Raw genomic sequence first — 13,348 nt, forward strand, 5'->3', positions numbered from 1 at the left:
GATTACAGGCACGCACCACCATGCCCAGCTAATTTTTTGTATTTTTAGTAGAGACAGGGTTTCACCATGTTGACCAGGATGGTCTCGATCTCTTGACCTTGTGATCTGCCTGCCTCTGCCTCCCAAAGTGCTGGGATTACAGGCTTGAGCCACCGCGCCCGGCTATTTCTACATTTTTTAAAAAACAATTTTAGGTAAATTAAGGGCCTGTTTTAGGGAAATGCATTCTATTAAGCTACTTATAGTCTGGTATTTTCATAAAAATAAGTTCCTAAGCCCCTCTCAAGGTAAGGAAAGGGAAGGCATTTGTTTACGGAAAGTTTCATTTAATTTCATATGGAAACAAGTTGGAATGCAAAGAGTATTTATCTTTTTTCTTAGATTTAAAAAAATACATGTAAGAATGACAGTTCTTGTATTAAAATATTTTACCCAAAGTGTAGACTTACCTGTATTCCAGCATGGCTACAGAGATAAAAATCAAACTCATATGGGTGTGTAATGTCTGTATCAACTGTTGTTCCAGCTGGGATATTGCCACTTCTTCCAACCTAGATTTGTTTGGCCAAAGTTTAAACAAACAAGAAAAAGGTAAAAAATGTATTTGAAAGCACTTTAAAAAATGTATGCATATATAGGCTGATCCTATGTTTACTACTTTCACTTTGAAATATAACTTAAGCAATCATTCAGAGCAGAGCTTATGCAGGTCCTGGTTCCTGTTCCTAAATGTTGCTGAAAGGGAATGCTGATACACAACAAAGCCTCATACAGTCTCTATTACATGCTTCGCTAATAGTCATACGGGCAAAGACACTAAAAAAAAATTTTTTTTAAATTAGCTTAAAGTGCTCCAGTTTATGGTACCTGTGCATAGTAGGCATTCTTGAGTGTGTGATACATGAGGATAAGCATTTACCTTGGAGACAACTTTTAACACATTATTTCTAAATCCTGGTAACAATCCTGCAAGTTAGGGATTATTTCCATTTGTTTAGCAAAATAAAGGCTCAGGAATAACAAAATGATTCGCTCAATAGCACACAACAAAGGGGAGAATTGAGATTCAAATAATGAAATAAATTGCAAAGGCCTTATTCCTTTTATTTCATACTATCAGTTTCAACATCTAGAACAGATACCATGATTTTCTCTGAGTGTATATAACTGAAATGACTCAAAATTCTTGATAATGCAAGCTCCTTATAAAAGACTTAAAAATGCTTATTATACCCGCCTCCACTGCCCTATCCCAACACATTTAAAATTCTTAACTGTAAGTCTAGGTTTACAAGGCTAGCAAATCAGAAACTATTTTACTGACTCAGATATTATTTTTGCCATGCGAGTGACTGTTACAAGGTGGTATCTTGAATCGTAGCCGTATGGAACAACTAGCTACACTTTACCAAGCACAAAACAAAACAGTTTATAATCTACAAAATTATGCCAACTCTTAAAAAAATACTTAACTCTAATAAATTAGCAACACATAAATCTTCTAATTAATACATACAAAAAGTTGTAGGCTGGGTGTGATGGCTCACACCTACAATCCCAGCACTTTGGGAGGCTGAAGTGGGTGGATCACTTGAGGACAGGAGTTTGTGACCAGCCTGGCCAACATGGTGAAACTGTGTCTTTAACAAAAATACAAAAATCAGCCAGGTGTGGTAGCACATGCTGTATTCCCAGCTACTCAGGAGGCTGAGGCAGAAGAATCACTTGAACCTGAGAGGTGGAGGTTGCAGTGAGCAGAGATCATGCCACTGCACTCCAGCCTGGGCAGCAGAGTTAAACTGTCACAAAAACAGAAACAGAAATAAAAACCAAACCAAAACAAAAGAAAACTACCTCATAATGTCGTTGGTGAGGATTATTAAATTTATAAGCAATACTTGGAACAATGTCTACTATTATTACTTCTTCTTCTCTATTACTACCACTATCACCACCACTCTACAGCTAGCCAAACTTTATTTATTAATTTTTTTTTTTGTTCCCATCACTCTACTAATGAGAACTAGCCAAACTTTACCGAGTCCTTAGTATGGGCCAAACCCTGTTCTAAGCACATTGCGTATTTTATTTAATTCTCCCAACAACCCATATAAGGTTGAATAATATCAATATTATCCAATCTTGCTAAGAAATAAACAGGCACAGAGGTGTTAAGCGGCTTGCCCAAAGGAGTACAGTGAGTATGTATGCCAAAGACAAAACACTCCTTAGTTCCTTTCTATCAAATCCCTTTCTTAACACCTGGTATCACTAGATTTCTCTGCTCCAAGATTTGCAGGATGAGGGCAGATGGGATCAGAGCACTGAAAATGACAGTAAGGCTGCTGTCTTGCTGCATACAGATAAAAAAACATATTTCCTTAGGTATTTATATCTCTCTTTCCTAATTATAAAACACATACATTCACATTATAAAATGCATAAAATAATTCTGTGAACTTTAAAGGAAACATGGCTTAAAAGTTAGTTTGTATAAATTTCCACTTTTTTTTTTTTTTTGAGAGGGAGTCTTGCTCTGTTGCCAAGGCTGGAGTACAGTGGCACCATCTTGGCTCACTGCAACCTCTCCTCTGCCTCCTGGGTTCAAGCGATTCTCCCGCCTCAACCTCCCAAGTAGCTGGGATTACAGATGTGCACCACCATGCCCAGCGAACTTTTGTATTTTTAGTAGAGACAGGGTTTTACCATGTTGGCCAGGCAAGTCTTGAATTCCTGACCTCAGGCAATCTGCCTGTCTTGGTCTCCCAGGGTGCTGGAATTACAGACGTGAGCCACTGCACCTGGCCTGAATTTCTGCTTTTTAAAAAAACTAATTTGTACAAGATATTTTAAAAAGAGAATGTACCTTTTTTCCTGAAGATTTTAGGAAAATATGAATAGAAGAATATTTTTAAAACTATCAGTTTCTTCACAACAAAAATGTAGAATGAGATTTTGGACATTTGGAGCATGACTAGAAATTCTGTTAAGTTAAAAATAATCTATTTCCATACTCATAAAGTAATTGTTCAAATCTGCTACTATATACTGGAAACCCTGTTATTGGCAGAGGGCCCTTGTTGAGTGCTCTATGAACTCTGTTGAATAAGCTTGGTTTATAATAGTATCACAACAGAGGTGAGATTACCCTTTCTGTCCTATCAGCACAAAATAATCGAGTATGATGTCTCTTCTGAACTACAATGTAGGTTATTCCAGGTTGATAGTCTTTCTCCAAACTGATGCAGGCTTCTCGAATTGCTAGTAGTTCATAATATAATACCTAGAGAATATAACATGGAAAGATTCAATACAGTCAGCTATTTGTTTTTATATACTTCAAAACAGAATAATGATCTAACCTCAGGATTCCTTAATCTCATCGCGCTATAACTAATATGCTTCTTGATTCCATGTTAACGATTAGCAGAACATGGTCTTAGCAAGCAAGGCATACACATTCACAATGAACATTTAAAAAAAAAATCTAAGAAAATACCAAGTTTTGCCTTGGGAACTCTAACAAGCTTTTTAGCTCCAGAACTAGACACCACATTATAAACACAATATCTGATTTCACCATAGTCTGATGAGATTCTAGGCAACCAACCTGCCTAAACTGCCCCTCTGAAACACCATCCCGATAAAAGATGATACGAGTAGGCTTGAACCGAGTTGACTTATAAAACTGAATGAGAAGTTCCCGGACCATGGAGGCCAAGTCCTGGATGATCTCCTGTCGGGGTCTCTGAACTCTTACTGTGGCACAGTATCTGCTTGGGTGGGCATCCATACTACCTACAACCTAGGTTGGAAAAAAAAAAAAAAAAAAAAGAAAAAAAAAAAAAAAAAAAAAAAAAAAAAAAAAAAAGAAAAGAAAAAAAGAAAGATAATCAAAATTACATGAATTTAATTTACATTTTTATTTTACTGTAGCCTGACATTTATCACTTTACTTTGAGAGTAATCAAAAACAGCAATTCTGAGTTGGATACAATGGTATGTGCCTGTAGTCCCAGCTACTCAGGAAGCTGAGGTAGGAGGATCACTTGTGCCTATGAATTTGAGGCCAGCCTGGGCAAAATAGCAAGACTCCATCTCCGTCTGTCTCTCTCTCTCTCTTTTTATTTTTTTTGAGACAGAGTCTCGCTCTGTTGCCAGGCTGGAGTGCAGTGGCGCGATCTTAGCTCACCGCAACCTCCGCCTCCTGGGTTCAAGCAATGCTCCTGCCTCAGCCTCTTGAGTAGCTGGGACTACAGGCACGTGCCACCACACCCAGCTAATTTTTGTATTTTTAGTAGAGATGGGATTTCACCATATTGGCCAGGATAGTCTCGATCTCTTGACCTTGTGATCTGCCTGCCTCGGCCTCCCAAAGTGCTGGGATCACAGGTGTGAGCCACTGTGCCCAGCCTAACCCATCTCTTTAAAAGATTTAAAGAAAAATAGTACTTCCCAGTGAACACTAGAACAAAACACTAGTATAGGATAAAAAACTATTTTCCTATAACTAGGCTGAACTATACACTTAACAATTAGATTCTTCGTGTTGTTGGTATACTTAAGGATTAGTGAGAAAAGAAAAAGACAAAAAGATGTGCATAAGAGAATAAGAGAAAGGAAATAAGTAAAAATGAAGACCAGTTCAAACCACTGATTTTTCTTCATATCTCTTTCACTTTAGCAACCTATCTTAGAAGCCATACTTAAGATTTTAGCTTCATCTTAGAACTGTTATGCTTCATAAATTTTAAAATCAGAATTTTCCCTTTTGGCTTGAATCTATGCTCAGTCGTATTGAGCTGTATTTGTGTTCTGTATTTGGTCCTCAGAGAAGTTAATCTTGGTTTTGAAATTATTAATTTTCTCTTTCTGTGTCTAATATTGTTATGTCTTTAGAGAAGAGACCTTAAAGCATGAACTTATGACATTATTCTGATCAGAGTCTAGGCTGGTCATTGCCTCCAGACTCTCTTCCAGGTAACCTATATCAAAGTCATGCTTCAAAAATGGAACTTTGACCATTTCTTTCCCTTGAAGGGTATCTCGCTGCTAAGAATAAATCCATACCCCTTGGATGGAGCAAAATGCCTCACAAAAGCTTCCTATCCTTATAGCCTGCAGTATACTATGTTCCAACTCCTTGTATTTCTCAATATTCCCAAAACACACCAGGTTCTTGCAACGTAAATGTTGTTATCTTGTTATCATGATAACACCTATTATACTATGTGGCACTCATTACTTACATTAGTTTCTCACACTACTCTCTAAGTTCTTGGGAATGGAAGCCATATAGCAAAAAACAATCAACAAATAAATTCTATTTACAAGACTTCTGATAACCATAAAAGAAAGTGGGTATTTGGTGGAAACGGATTTAGTAGAAAAAGACAATGACTACCAGAAGTCCAAAGGAATTAAAATATGCTTTAAACCTTCTTAGAAGATGACCCCAAAGTAGCAAATCCAAAGAAATCTTTTGAGTTCCTTTCTTTACCATTTTATCTTCTATAAGAACATTTTAATGAATATTAGAGATGACTCAATATAATTACTGAACATTTAAAGAAAATAATTCATGTATAACATTAAAAATACAAAGCAACAGAACAGATAAAAGTTAATTTCCTTTATTAATGAAAACAGCTTTAAAATTTTTAAGTGAAAATTTAAATATTACTATCATTTTCAGGGATGAATTAGATTTATCAGATTTATAAGACTTAAGATTTATGTAAAGATTATAATGGATCATAGAAAAAATATTAAATCTTTATTTATTTTTTTTTTGAGACAGAGTCTTACTACAGCCTAGGCAACAAAAGTGAGACTCTGTCTGAAAAAAATAAAATAAATAAAATAAAGAATTCAGGTGCAAAGTATTGAATTGGATGAAGGTGGAAGACATTTTACATGTAAAAAAATGTAATCCACCAAGCTTATATGTAATGCATCTCTCTACGACGAAGACATTACTGAAATATACAAACAAACTACTCAAACAACAAAAAGTAACTAAAATGCATAATCATGGAGAGGTCAAGTAGACAAATTAAAGTAGAATACAGAAGATTTGAATAATATAACTAGGAAACTTGATATAATATACACATATGGAACCTGTAAACCCTAAACCAGAGAATAATCATTCTTTTCAAAAACCCAAAGAACATTTATGAAAGTTGGCTACAAAGAAAATGTTAAAATTCAAAAAGTTGAAACTGCAAAATTGATACTGGTCTGTAAACTTTAGATAAGATAAACCTGGCTAACACTCACAGCAGCAATAGAAGGCTTCTTCCCATCACCAGCAGGTGGATGAGTGACATCGGCTCCCAAAAAGATCACTGGTTGCTGGAACACAGAAGGTCTTAAACACATTTTTAAAAAGAGTTAGATATCTCATTTTTTCATTATCCATTTATCTGTTTCACACAATTACAATATTACTTAAAGTTATTGACAGCACAGAGGAAGTCCTATGTAATCCAAAGTCTTATTCCAAGCAGAATTTTGCCTAAAATAGTTGTGCTAGTGGTTGAAAAGGGCAACAGATGCTAGTATTCTCCATGATGGGCAAAAAAATTATAAACTTCATTATCATGATCTACAAATTTTTATCACTCTTTAAAAATCGGCTTGTATTATAAACTTATGTTTCTTAAGGAAAAAAGGAGTCATTACACTTTAGACTGGAAGGGATTTTGGGACTCCACTACTCCAACTCCCTGGCCAAAAAAGTATAAAGATGAGTAACATATATTCAATAATCATAAAGTAGCTAGCATTTCCTTTTATTTTATTTTATGTTGTTATTGTTTTGTTTATTTTTTTTGAGACAGGGTCTCACTGTGTTGCCCAGGCCGGAGTGTAGTGGCGTGATCACGGTTCACTGCAGCCTTGACGTTCTTGGGCTCAGGTAATCCTCCCACCTCAGCCTTTGGAGTAGCTGCAACAACAGGCATGTGCCACCACACATGGCTAATCTTTCTATTTTTTGTAGCGATGAGGTTTCACCATGTTGGGCTCGTTGATAAAATTCTATATTTACCTCATTTACAGATCTCATCTCATATTTAACGGGGGTAGAAAGTAGAGGTGGTATGGAAAAAGAGGAATAATAGGACTTTTGTGTCAAACAAACATGGGCCAGTCCTTGTTCTAATGTTTATCTGTGGTGTATACTTAACTTTTTTGAGGCCTAATTCCTTCAACTATGAAAAGAGAGCTTGTTCAATTCTCTGAAAATTGGCCTCTTCCTCAGTGACTTGCACAATAAGCTACCTCCTGTTTCTAGGTCATGATGTCTCATACGTCCTAAGATTCCAGCTCTAATAGGGGTGACCTAACAGTAATATGTTGTCTCACTGACTACAGCAGGAAGGCTAATATGTCTTACTTAATTGACTAATCTGGGCCCCCAGCCCTTCTCTGCTTCACATTCCAGGTAAGTGAGAAGCCTCATGAAACCAGGTTGAAGATGACTACCAAATAAACTGAAAATTCTTCAAGCTGGGCTCTCCATAAGAAATAAAGCCCTGGATACTTTCTGGCTAAGAGGTACTTTGCATACTAAATGTAAATTGTTGGGGCCTGAGCCCCTATGCTGGGGCCCACTCCCACCCTGCGGAGTGTACTTTCATTTTCAATAAACCTCTGCTTTTGTTGCTTCATTCTTTCCTTCAAAAATAAAATAAAATGAAATTGTTGGAGGGCACTTTCACAAGAGGATCTCTGAACTTTGCCAATCCAAATTATTTTATTTTTTTACTAAAATGTCTATGAATCTCCCACAGTAGGAATTATTAAGGGTGTCTCTTTCACAATTCTTATAGTAGTTACATATGGTCATATATAGACAAATGAAGATATAAAAATAATATTTTCACAAGCAATTAGCATATCTTACCTTTGATGAGGTACAAGAATATTATTGATCCCTCCAAGTTTAACATTTATCTTTAGGCACAAGTTTGAGAGAGTTTGAGGAGATGTTTTTATTACATTCTTGACTTGAACACATTGTGTAGCCATACCCAAAAGTGTGTCTCCTACACGTTTCACTTCCGCTGTGGAACAGATGCAAAACCTCTAGTCAGAAAAAAAGACCTGAAAATAAAGCTACTATGTTTCCCCCTTAAAATACATCATTGTACTACAGAATACCAAAAGTAATGCCAATACAGTAGTACTAAGGCGATGCTGTTAAATTCGAAAGTATACTGCTTTGAAGATTAGCTTTAGTATTTAGTGACAACTTTTCTAGTTGTTTTCTCCTTTGTATAAAAAGGTATATTGTGACCACAGTGTAACTACAATAACTGAAAAGCATAAAGAGAAAAATGTATATAATCCATTATTGTTTTATAGTACTCTTCCAGTAATTTTCTCATTTATATTATTTTAACGTACTTGTAATCACAGTACACTTACAGCTTTCAATCCTATTTTCTTATGTTTAATTTAAAAATTCAGAGGTATTACAACACAAAGAATAAAAGTTCCTGTTCCTTTCCCCTCCTTTGCCATTATAACCATCATAAATATTTCAGTGTACATAACTTTTTTTTTTTTTTTTTTTGTTTGTATCTCATGCTGCCACCCAGGCTGGAGTGCAGTGGCACTATCATGGATCACTGCACTCTTGACCTCCTGAGCTAAAGTGATCCTCTTGCCTCAGCCTCCTGAGTGGCTGGAACTACAGTCATGCACCACCACACCAATCTTCTCTTTTTTTTTTTAAGTACAGACGAGGTCTCACCATATTGCCCAGGCTGGTCTCAAACTCCTGAGCTCAAGTAATCCTCCTGCCCCAGTCTCCCACTGCATGCAGCCATAATTTCTTTCTTTCTTTTTTTTTTTTTTGAGATGGAGTCTCATTCTGTTGCCCAGGCTGGAGTGCAGTGGTGTGATCTCAGCTCACTGCAACCTTTACCCCCGGGGTTCAAGTGATTCTCCTGCCTCAGCCTCCAGAGTAGCTGGAATTATAGGTGCGTACCACCTTGCCTGGGGAATTTTTGCATTTTTAGTAGAGATGGGGTCTTGCCATGTTGCGCAGGCTGGTCTTGAACTCCTGAATCAGGTGAGCCACCTGAGTGCTGAGATTATGGGCGTGAGCTATTGTGCCCAGCATAAATGCTTTTTTTTTTTTTTGAGACGGAGTTTCGCTCTTGTTACCCAGGCTGGAGTGCAATGGCGCGATCTTGGCTCACCGCAACCTCCGCCTCCTGGGTTCAGGCAATTCTCCTGCCTCAGCCTCCTGAGTAGCTGGGATTACAGGCACGTGCCACCATGCCCAGTTAATTTTTTGTATATTTTTAGTAGAGACGGGGTTTCACCATGTTGACCAGGATGGTCTCGATCTCTTGACCTCGTGATCCACCCGCCTCGGCCTCCCAAAGTGCTGGGATTACAGGCTTGAGCCACCGCACCCGGCCATAAATTCTTATAGATAAGAAACATACAAGGATGAGTGCAATGTCTCACATCTGTAATCCCAGCACTTTGGGAGGCTGAGGTGGGAGGATTGCTTGAGCCCAGGAGTTAGAGATCAGCCTAGGCAACAAATCAAGACCCTGTCTCTACCAAAATTTTAAAAAATATTAGCCAGGCATGATGGTATGTGCTTTTAGTCTCAGCTACTCAGAAGGCTGAGGTAGGAGGATTACATGGGCCCAGGAGATGGAGGTTGCAGTGAGCTATGATCATGTCATTGCACTCCTTAAAAAAAAAGGGCAAATGACAATACATATTTCTCTAAAGAAGATAAACAGAAAAATGACCCATAAGCACAGGAAAAGATGCCAAACATCTCTAATCATTAGGAAAACACAAAATCAAAAACATTATGAGATACTGCTTCACACCGATTAGGATCAGAAAGCCAGAAAATAACAAACACTGGCAAGGACGTGGAGAAATTGGAACTCTTGTGCAGTGTTGGTGGGCATGTAAAATGGTGCAGCCGCTGTGGAAAACACTGTGGAGGTTCCTCAGAAAATTAAAAATAGAATTTCCATATGATGCAGCAATGCCACTTCTTAGATGTATACCCAAAATAACTGAAAGCAGGGTTATGAAGAGATACTTGTACATCTATGTTCATAGCAGCATCACTCACAATAGCTAAAATGTAGAAGCAACTCACAAGTCCATCAACAGATAAATGAATAAACAAAATGTAGTATATATATATAATAGAATATTATTCAGCCTGAAAAAGGAAGAAAATTCTGATATATAATATAACATGGATGAACCTTGAGGATATGATGCTAAAGGCCAAATATTATAGGATTCATGTACACAAGGAAACTAGAATAGTCCAATTCATAGAAGCAGAAAGTAGAACAGTGCTTTCCAGGGGTCAGGGTGAGGTGGTACGGGAAGTTGTTGTTTAATGGATAAAGAGTTTCGGTTTGGGATGCTGAAAAAGTTCTGGAAATGGATGCTGATGATGGCTGTACAACATGTGAATGTTCTTAATGTCAGAATGTATGAATTCCAGAATGACTTAGTACTTGAAATTATGTGAGTAAAGGATTTGTAAGTAAACATTAAATCATTATGTGTCTCAAAAAAAAAAAAAAAAAGAAAAATAAAGAATTTCTCAAACAAATAAAAACTGAGGGTATTTAGTGCTGGTAGAAATGCTTAGCAAGAAATATTAAAAGAATTTTCCGGAGAGAAACAAAATGATACAGATCAGAAATCGTAAATGAAGGAAAAGCAGGGTACGGTGTGGGGTACGCCTATAGTCCCAGCTACTGGGGAAGTTGAGGTGGGAAAAGCACTTGAGCCCAGGAGTTTGGGGCTGCAGTGCACTATGGTCATGCCTGGCAACAGCCACTCAACTCCAGCATGGGCAACATAGCAAGACCTGTCTCTAAAAAACAAAACAAAATAAAAGGAGCAAGGTCAGCAAACAAAGGTAAAATAAAATTTTGTATTTTCATATTCTTACTTGAGCTAATAGAAGATTATTTGTTCAAAACAGTAATAGCAACAGTGTATTGGGTAGTTATAGTTTATCAGTAAGTGAAATAAATGACAGAAATATAAGGTACACAAGGGAAAAATTGGGAGTATTCTGTTACAAGGTATCTCTGCACTATCTATTAAGTGGTATAGTATTACTTGAAAGTACACTTAGATTAGTTGTAAATAGATATTAAAAAGTCTAGGGAAAACACTACAAAAATTTTTAAAGGAAGTCTAATTAATATGCTAAAAGAGAATGGAAAATAGAATTACACGAAATGTTCAATTAAAACCAGAGGGGCCAGAAGCAGTGGTTTGTGCCTGTAATCCCAGCACTTAAGGAGACTGAGGTGGGAGGATCACTTGAGACAAGGAGTTCAAGACCAGCCCAGGCACGTTTACAGTTTTGATGAAAAGGGTAATATAAATTTATACTACTATAAGCAATGCATTAATATACTGTATACCCACAAGCACTAGGTATTACAATATTTAAATATATTTGCTAATGTAGTAGCATAAAATTTTTCCCTTTACTAATTTGTTCTTTTCTTTTCTTTTTTGATAAAGGGTCTCACTCTGTTGCCCAGGCTAGAATTCAGTGGCATGATCTTGGCTCACTGCAACCTCCACCTACTGGGCTCAAGCAATCCTCCTACCTCAGCCTCCCAAGTAGCTAGGACCACAGTGTGGACTACCATGCCTGGCTAATTTTTTAATTTTTTATTGCAGATATGATGTTTTGCCATGTTGCCCAGACTAGTCTCAAATTTCCAGACTCAAGTAATCTTTTCACCTAAAACTTATCTCAAAATGCTGGGATTACAGGCATAAGCTACCGCATCTGGCCTGTATTTTTCTTTAACTACAAATAAAAACAAACATTTTCTCATATATTTGTTTGTTTTTACTAAAGAAATTTCAGTTTATATTCTTTTCTCATTAATCTAAAAAAATGAAGTTTTTATTTAACTAATAATAAACTATTAATCTAAAAAAATGAAGTTTTTATTTAACTAATAATAAACTATTTGTTTATTGTTTCTATTTGCTACAAATATTTTCCATACTCTATTGGTTTTCTTTTCATTTTAGTACATCTGTGACACACAGAAAATCTAGGAGCCGGGCATGGTGGCTTATACCTGTAATCCCAGCACTTTGGGAGGCCGAGGTGGGTGGATCACCTGAGGTCAGGAGTTCAAGACCACCCTAACATGGTGAAACCCCGTCTCTACTAAAAATACAAAAATTAGCTGGGCATGGTGGCATGAGCCTGTAGTCCCAGCTACTAGGGAGGCTGAGGCAGGAGAATAGCGTGAAACCAGGAGGCGGAGGTTTCAGTGAGCTGAGATCACGCCACTGCACTCCAGCCTGGGCAACAGAGCGAGACTCCATCTCAAAAAAAAAAAGAGAAAAAGGAATGAAAATTTAATGTTTACTCAGTCAAATCTAACAATTTTCTTTTGTGATTTCTTCTACTATTTCTAAACTTACATAATTTTACCCCATTCAGTTGTTTGAACATATTTTCCTTGTATTTTTCTATGATTCAATGACAATGTTTAACTTATTAATCTCACAAAATTTTGTTTATAGAAAGTTAAAATTTACTGTTTACTATATGAAAGGTGCTATTCTAGATCCTTTACATATGTAGGCTCAGTTAATCCTTACAACTACCCTATATGCAGATTAGGTATTATTAGTATCCCAGGGTATGTGTGTCATATATAAAGGAAGTATAACTGATATACTAAAAGAGGAAGGAAAATATAATCATACAAAATGCTCAATTAAAACCAGAAAGAGGCTGGGCACAGTGACTCACATCTGTAATCCCAGCACTTTGGGAGGCCAAGGTTTGAGGATTGCTTGAGCCCAGGAGTTCAAGGCCAACCCAAGAAACACAGTGAGATCCTGTCCTACAAAAAATAAAAAATTAGCCCAGTGTGGTGGCACATGCCTGAAGTTCCAGCTACTTGGGAGGCCAATGCAGGAGGATTGTTTGAGCCCAAGAGGTCAAGGCTGCAGTGAGCCATGATCGCACGACTGCACTCCAGCCTGAAAGACTGAGTGAGATCCTATCCCAAACATACATACATACTACATACATACATAAATAGTATCCCAATTCCAGAGATGAGGAAACTAAGGGTTAGTATTATTAAGTAATTCAGCCAAATCACACAGGTAGTACAACTGGCAGTACCTGAATATTGGGCAACACAGTTTAATTTGATAGCCTATGCTTTTAACCACTACATTATACTGATACTCAAATTAGCTCAATGCCATTTTTACTAAATAATTCTTCCCTTAGCCATTGTCATGTGATGCCTCTTTTCACTACTGAAACTCTTTT

The 13,348-nt window shown here is 37.0% G+C and overlaps 1 protein-coding gene across 5 annotated transcripts in view; it reads right to left on the reverse strand.

Moving 5' to 3' along the window:
- Positions 1 to 13,348, reverse strand: part of LOC108284369 (protein argonaute-3) — a 123,395-nt gene that overhangs the window by 8,837 nt on the left and 101,210 nt on the right. For all 5 annotated transcript variants that reach the window (XM_017501083.2, XM_017501081.2, XM_037728706.1 and 2 more), the window contains 5 exons: positions 7,913 to 8,072; positions 6,283 to 6,373; positions 3,611 to 3,805; positions 3,149 to 3,283; positions 450 to 551 (listed from right to left, as the gene is read on the reverse strand). In XM_017501083.2, coding sequence (XP_017356572.1) covers positions 450 to 551; positions 3,149 to 3,283; positions 3,611 to 3,805; positions 6,283 to 6,373; positions 7,913 to 8,072 — 683 coding nt within the window. The remainder of the gene's footprint in view (positions 1 to 449; positions 552 to 3,148; positions 3,284 to 3,610; positions 3,806 to 6,282; positions 6,374 to 7,912; positions 8,073 to 13,348) is intronic.

This window comes from Cebus imitator, unplaced genomic scaffold (assembly GCF_001604975.1).
Source record: "Cebus imitator isolate Cc_AM_T3 unplaced genomic scaffold, Cebus_imitator-1.0 Scaffold277, whole genome shotgun sequence".
Lineage (NCBI taxonomy): Eukaryota > Metazoa > Chordata > Mammalia > Primates > Cebidae > Cebus > Cebus imitator.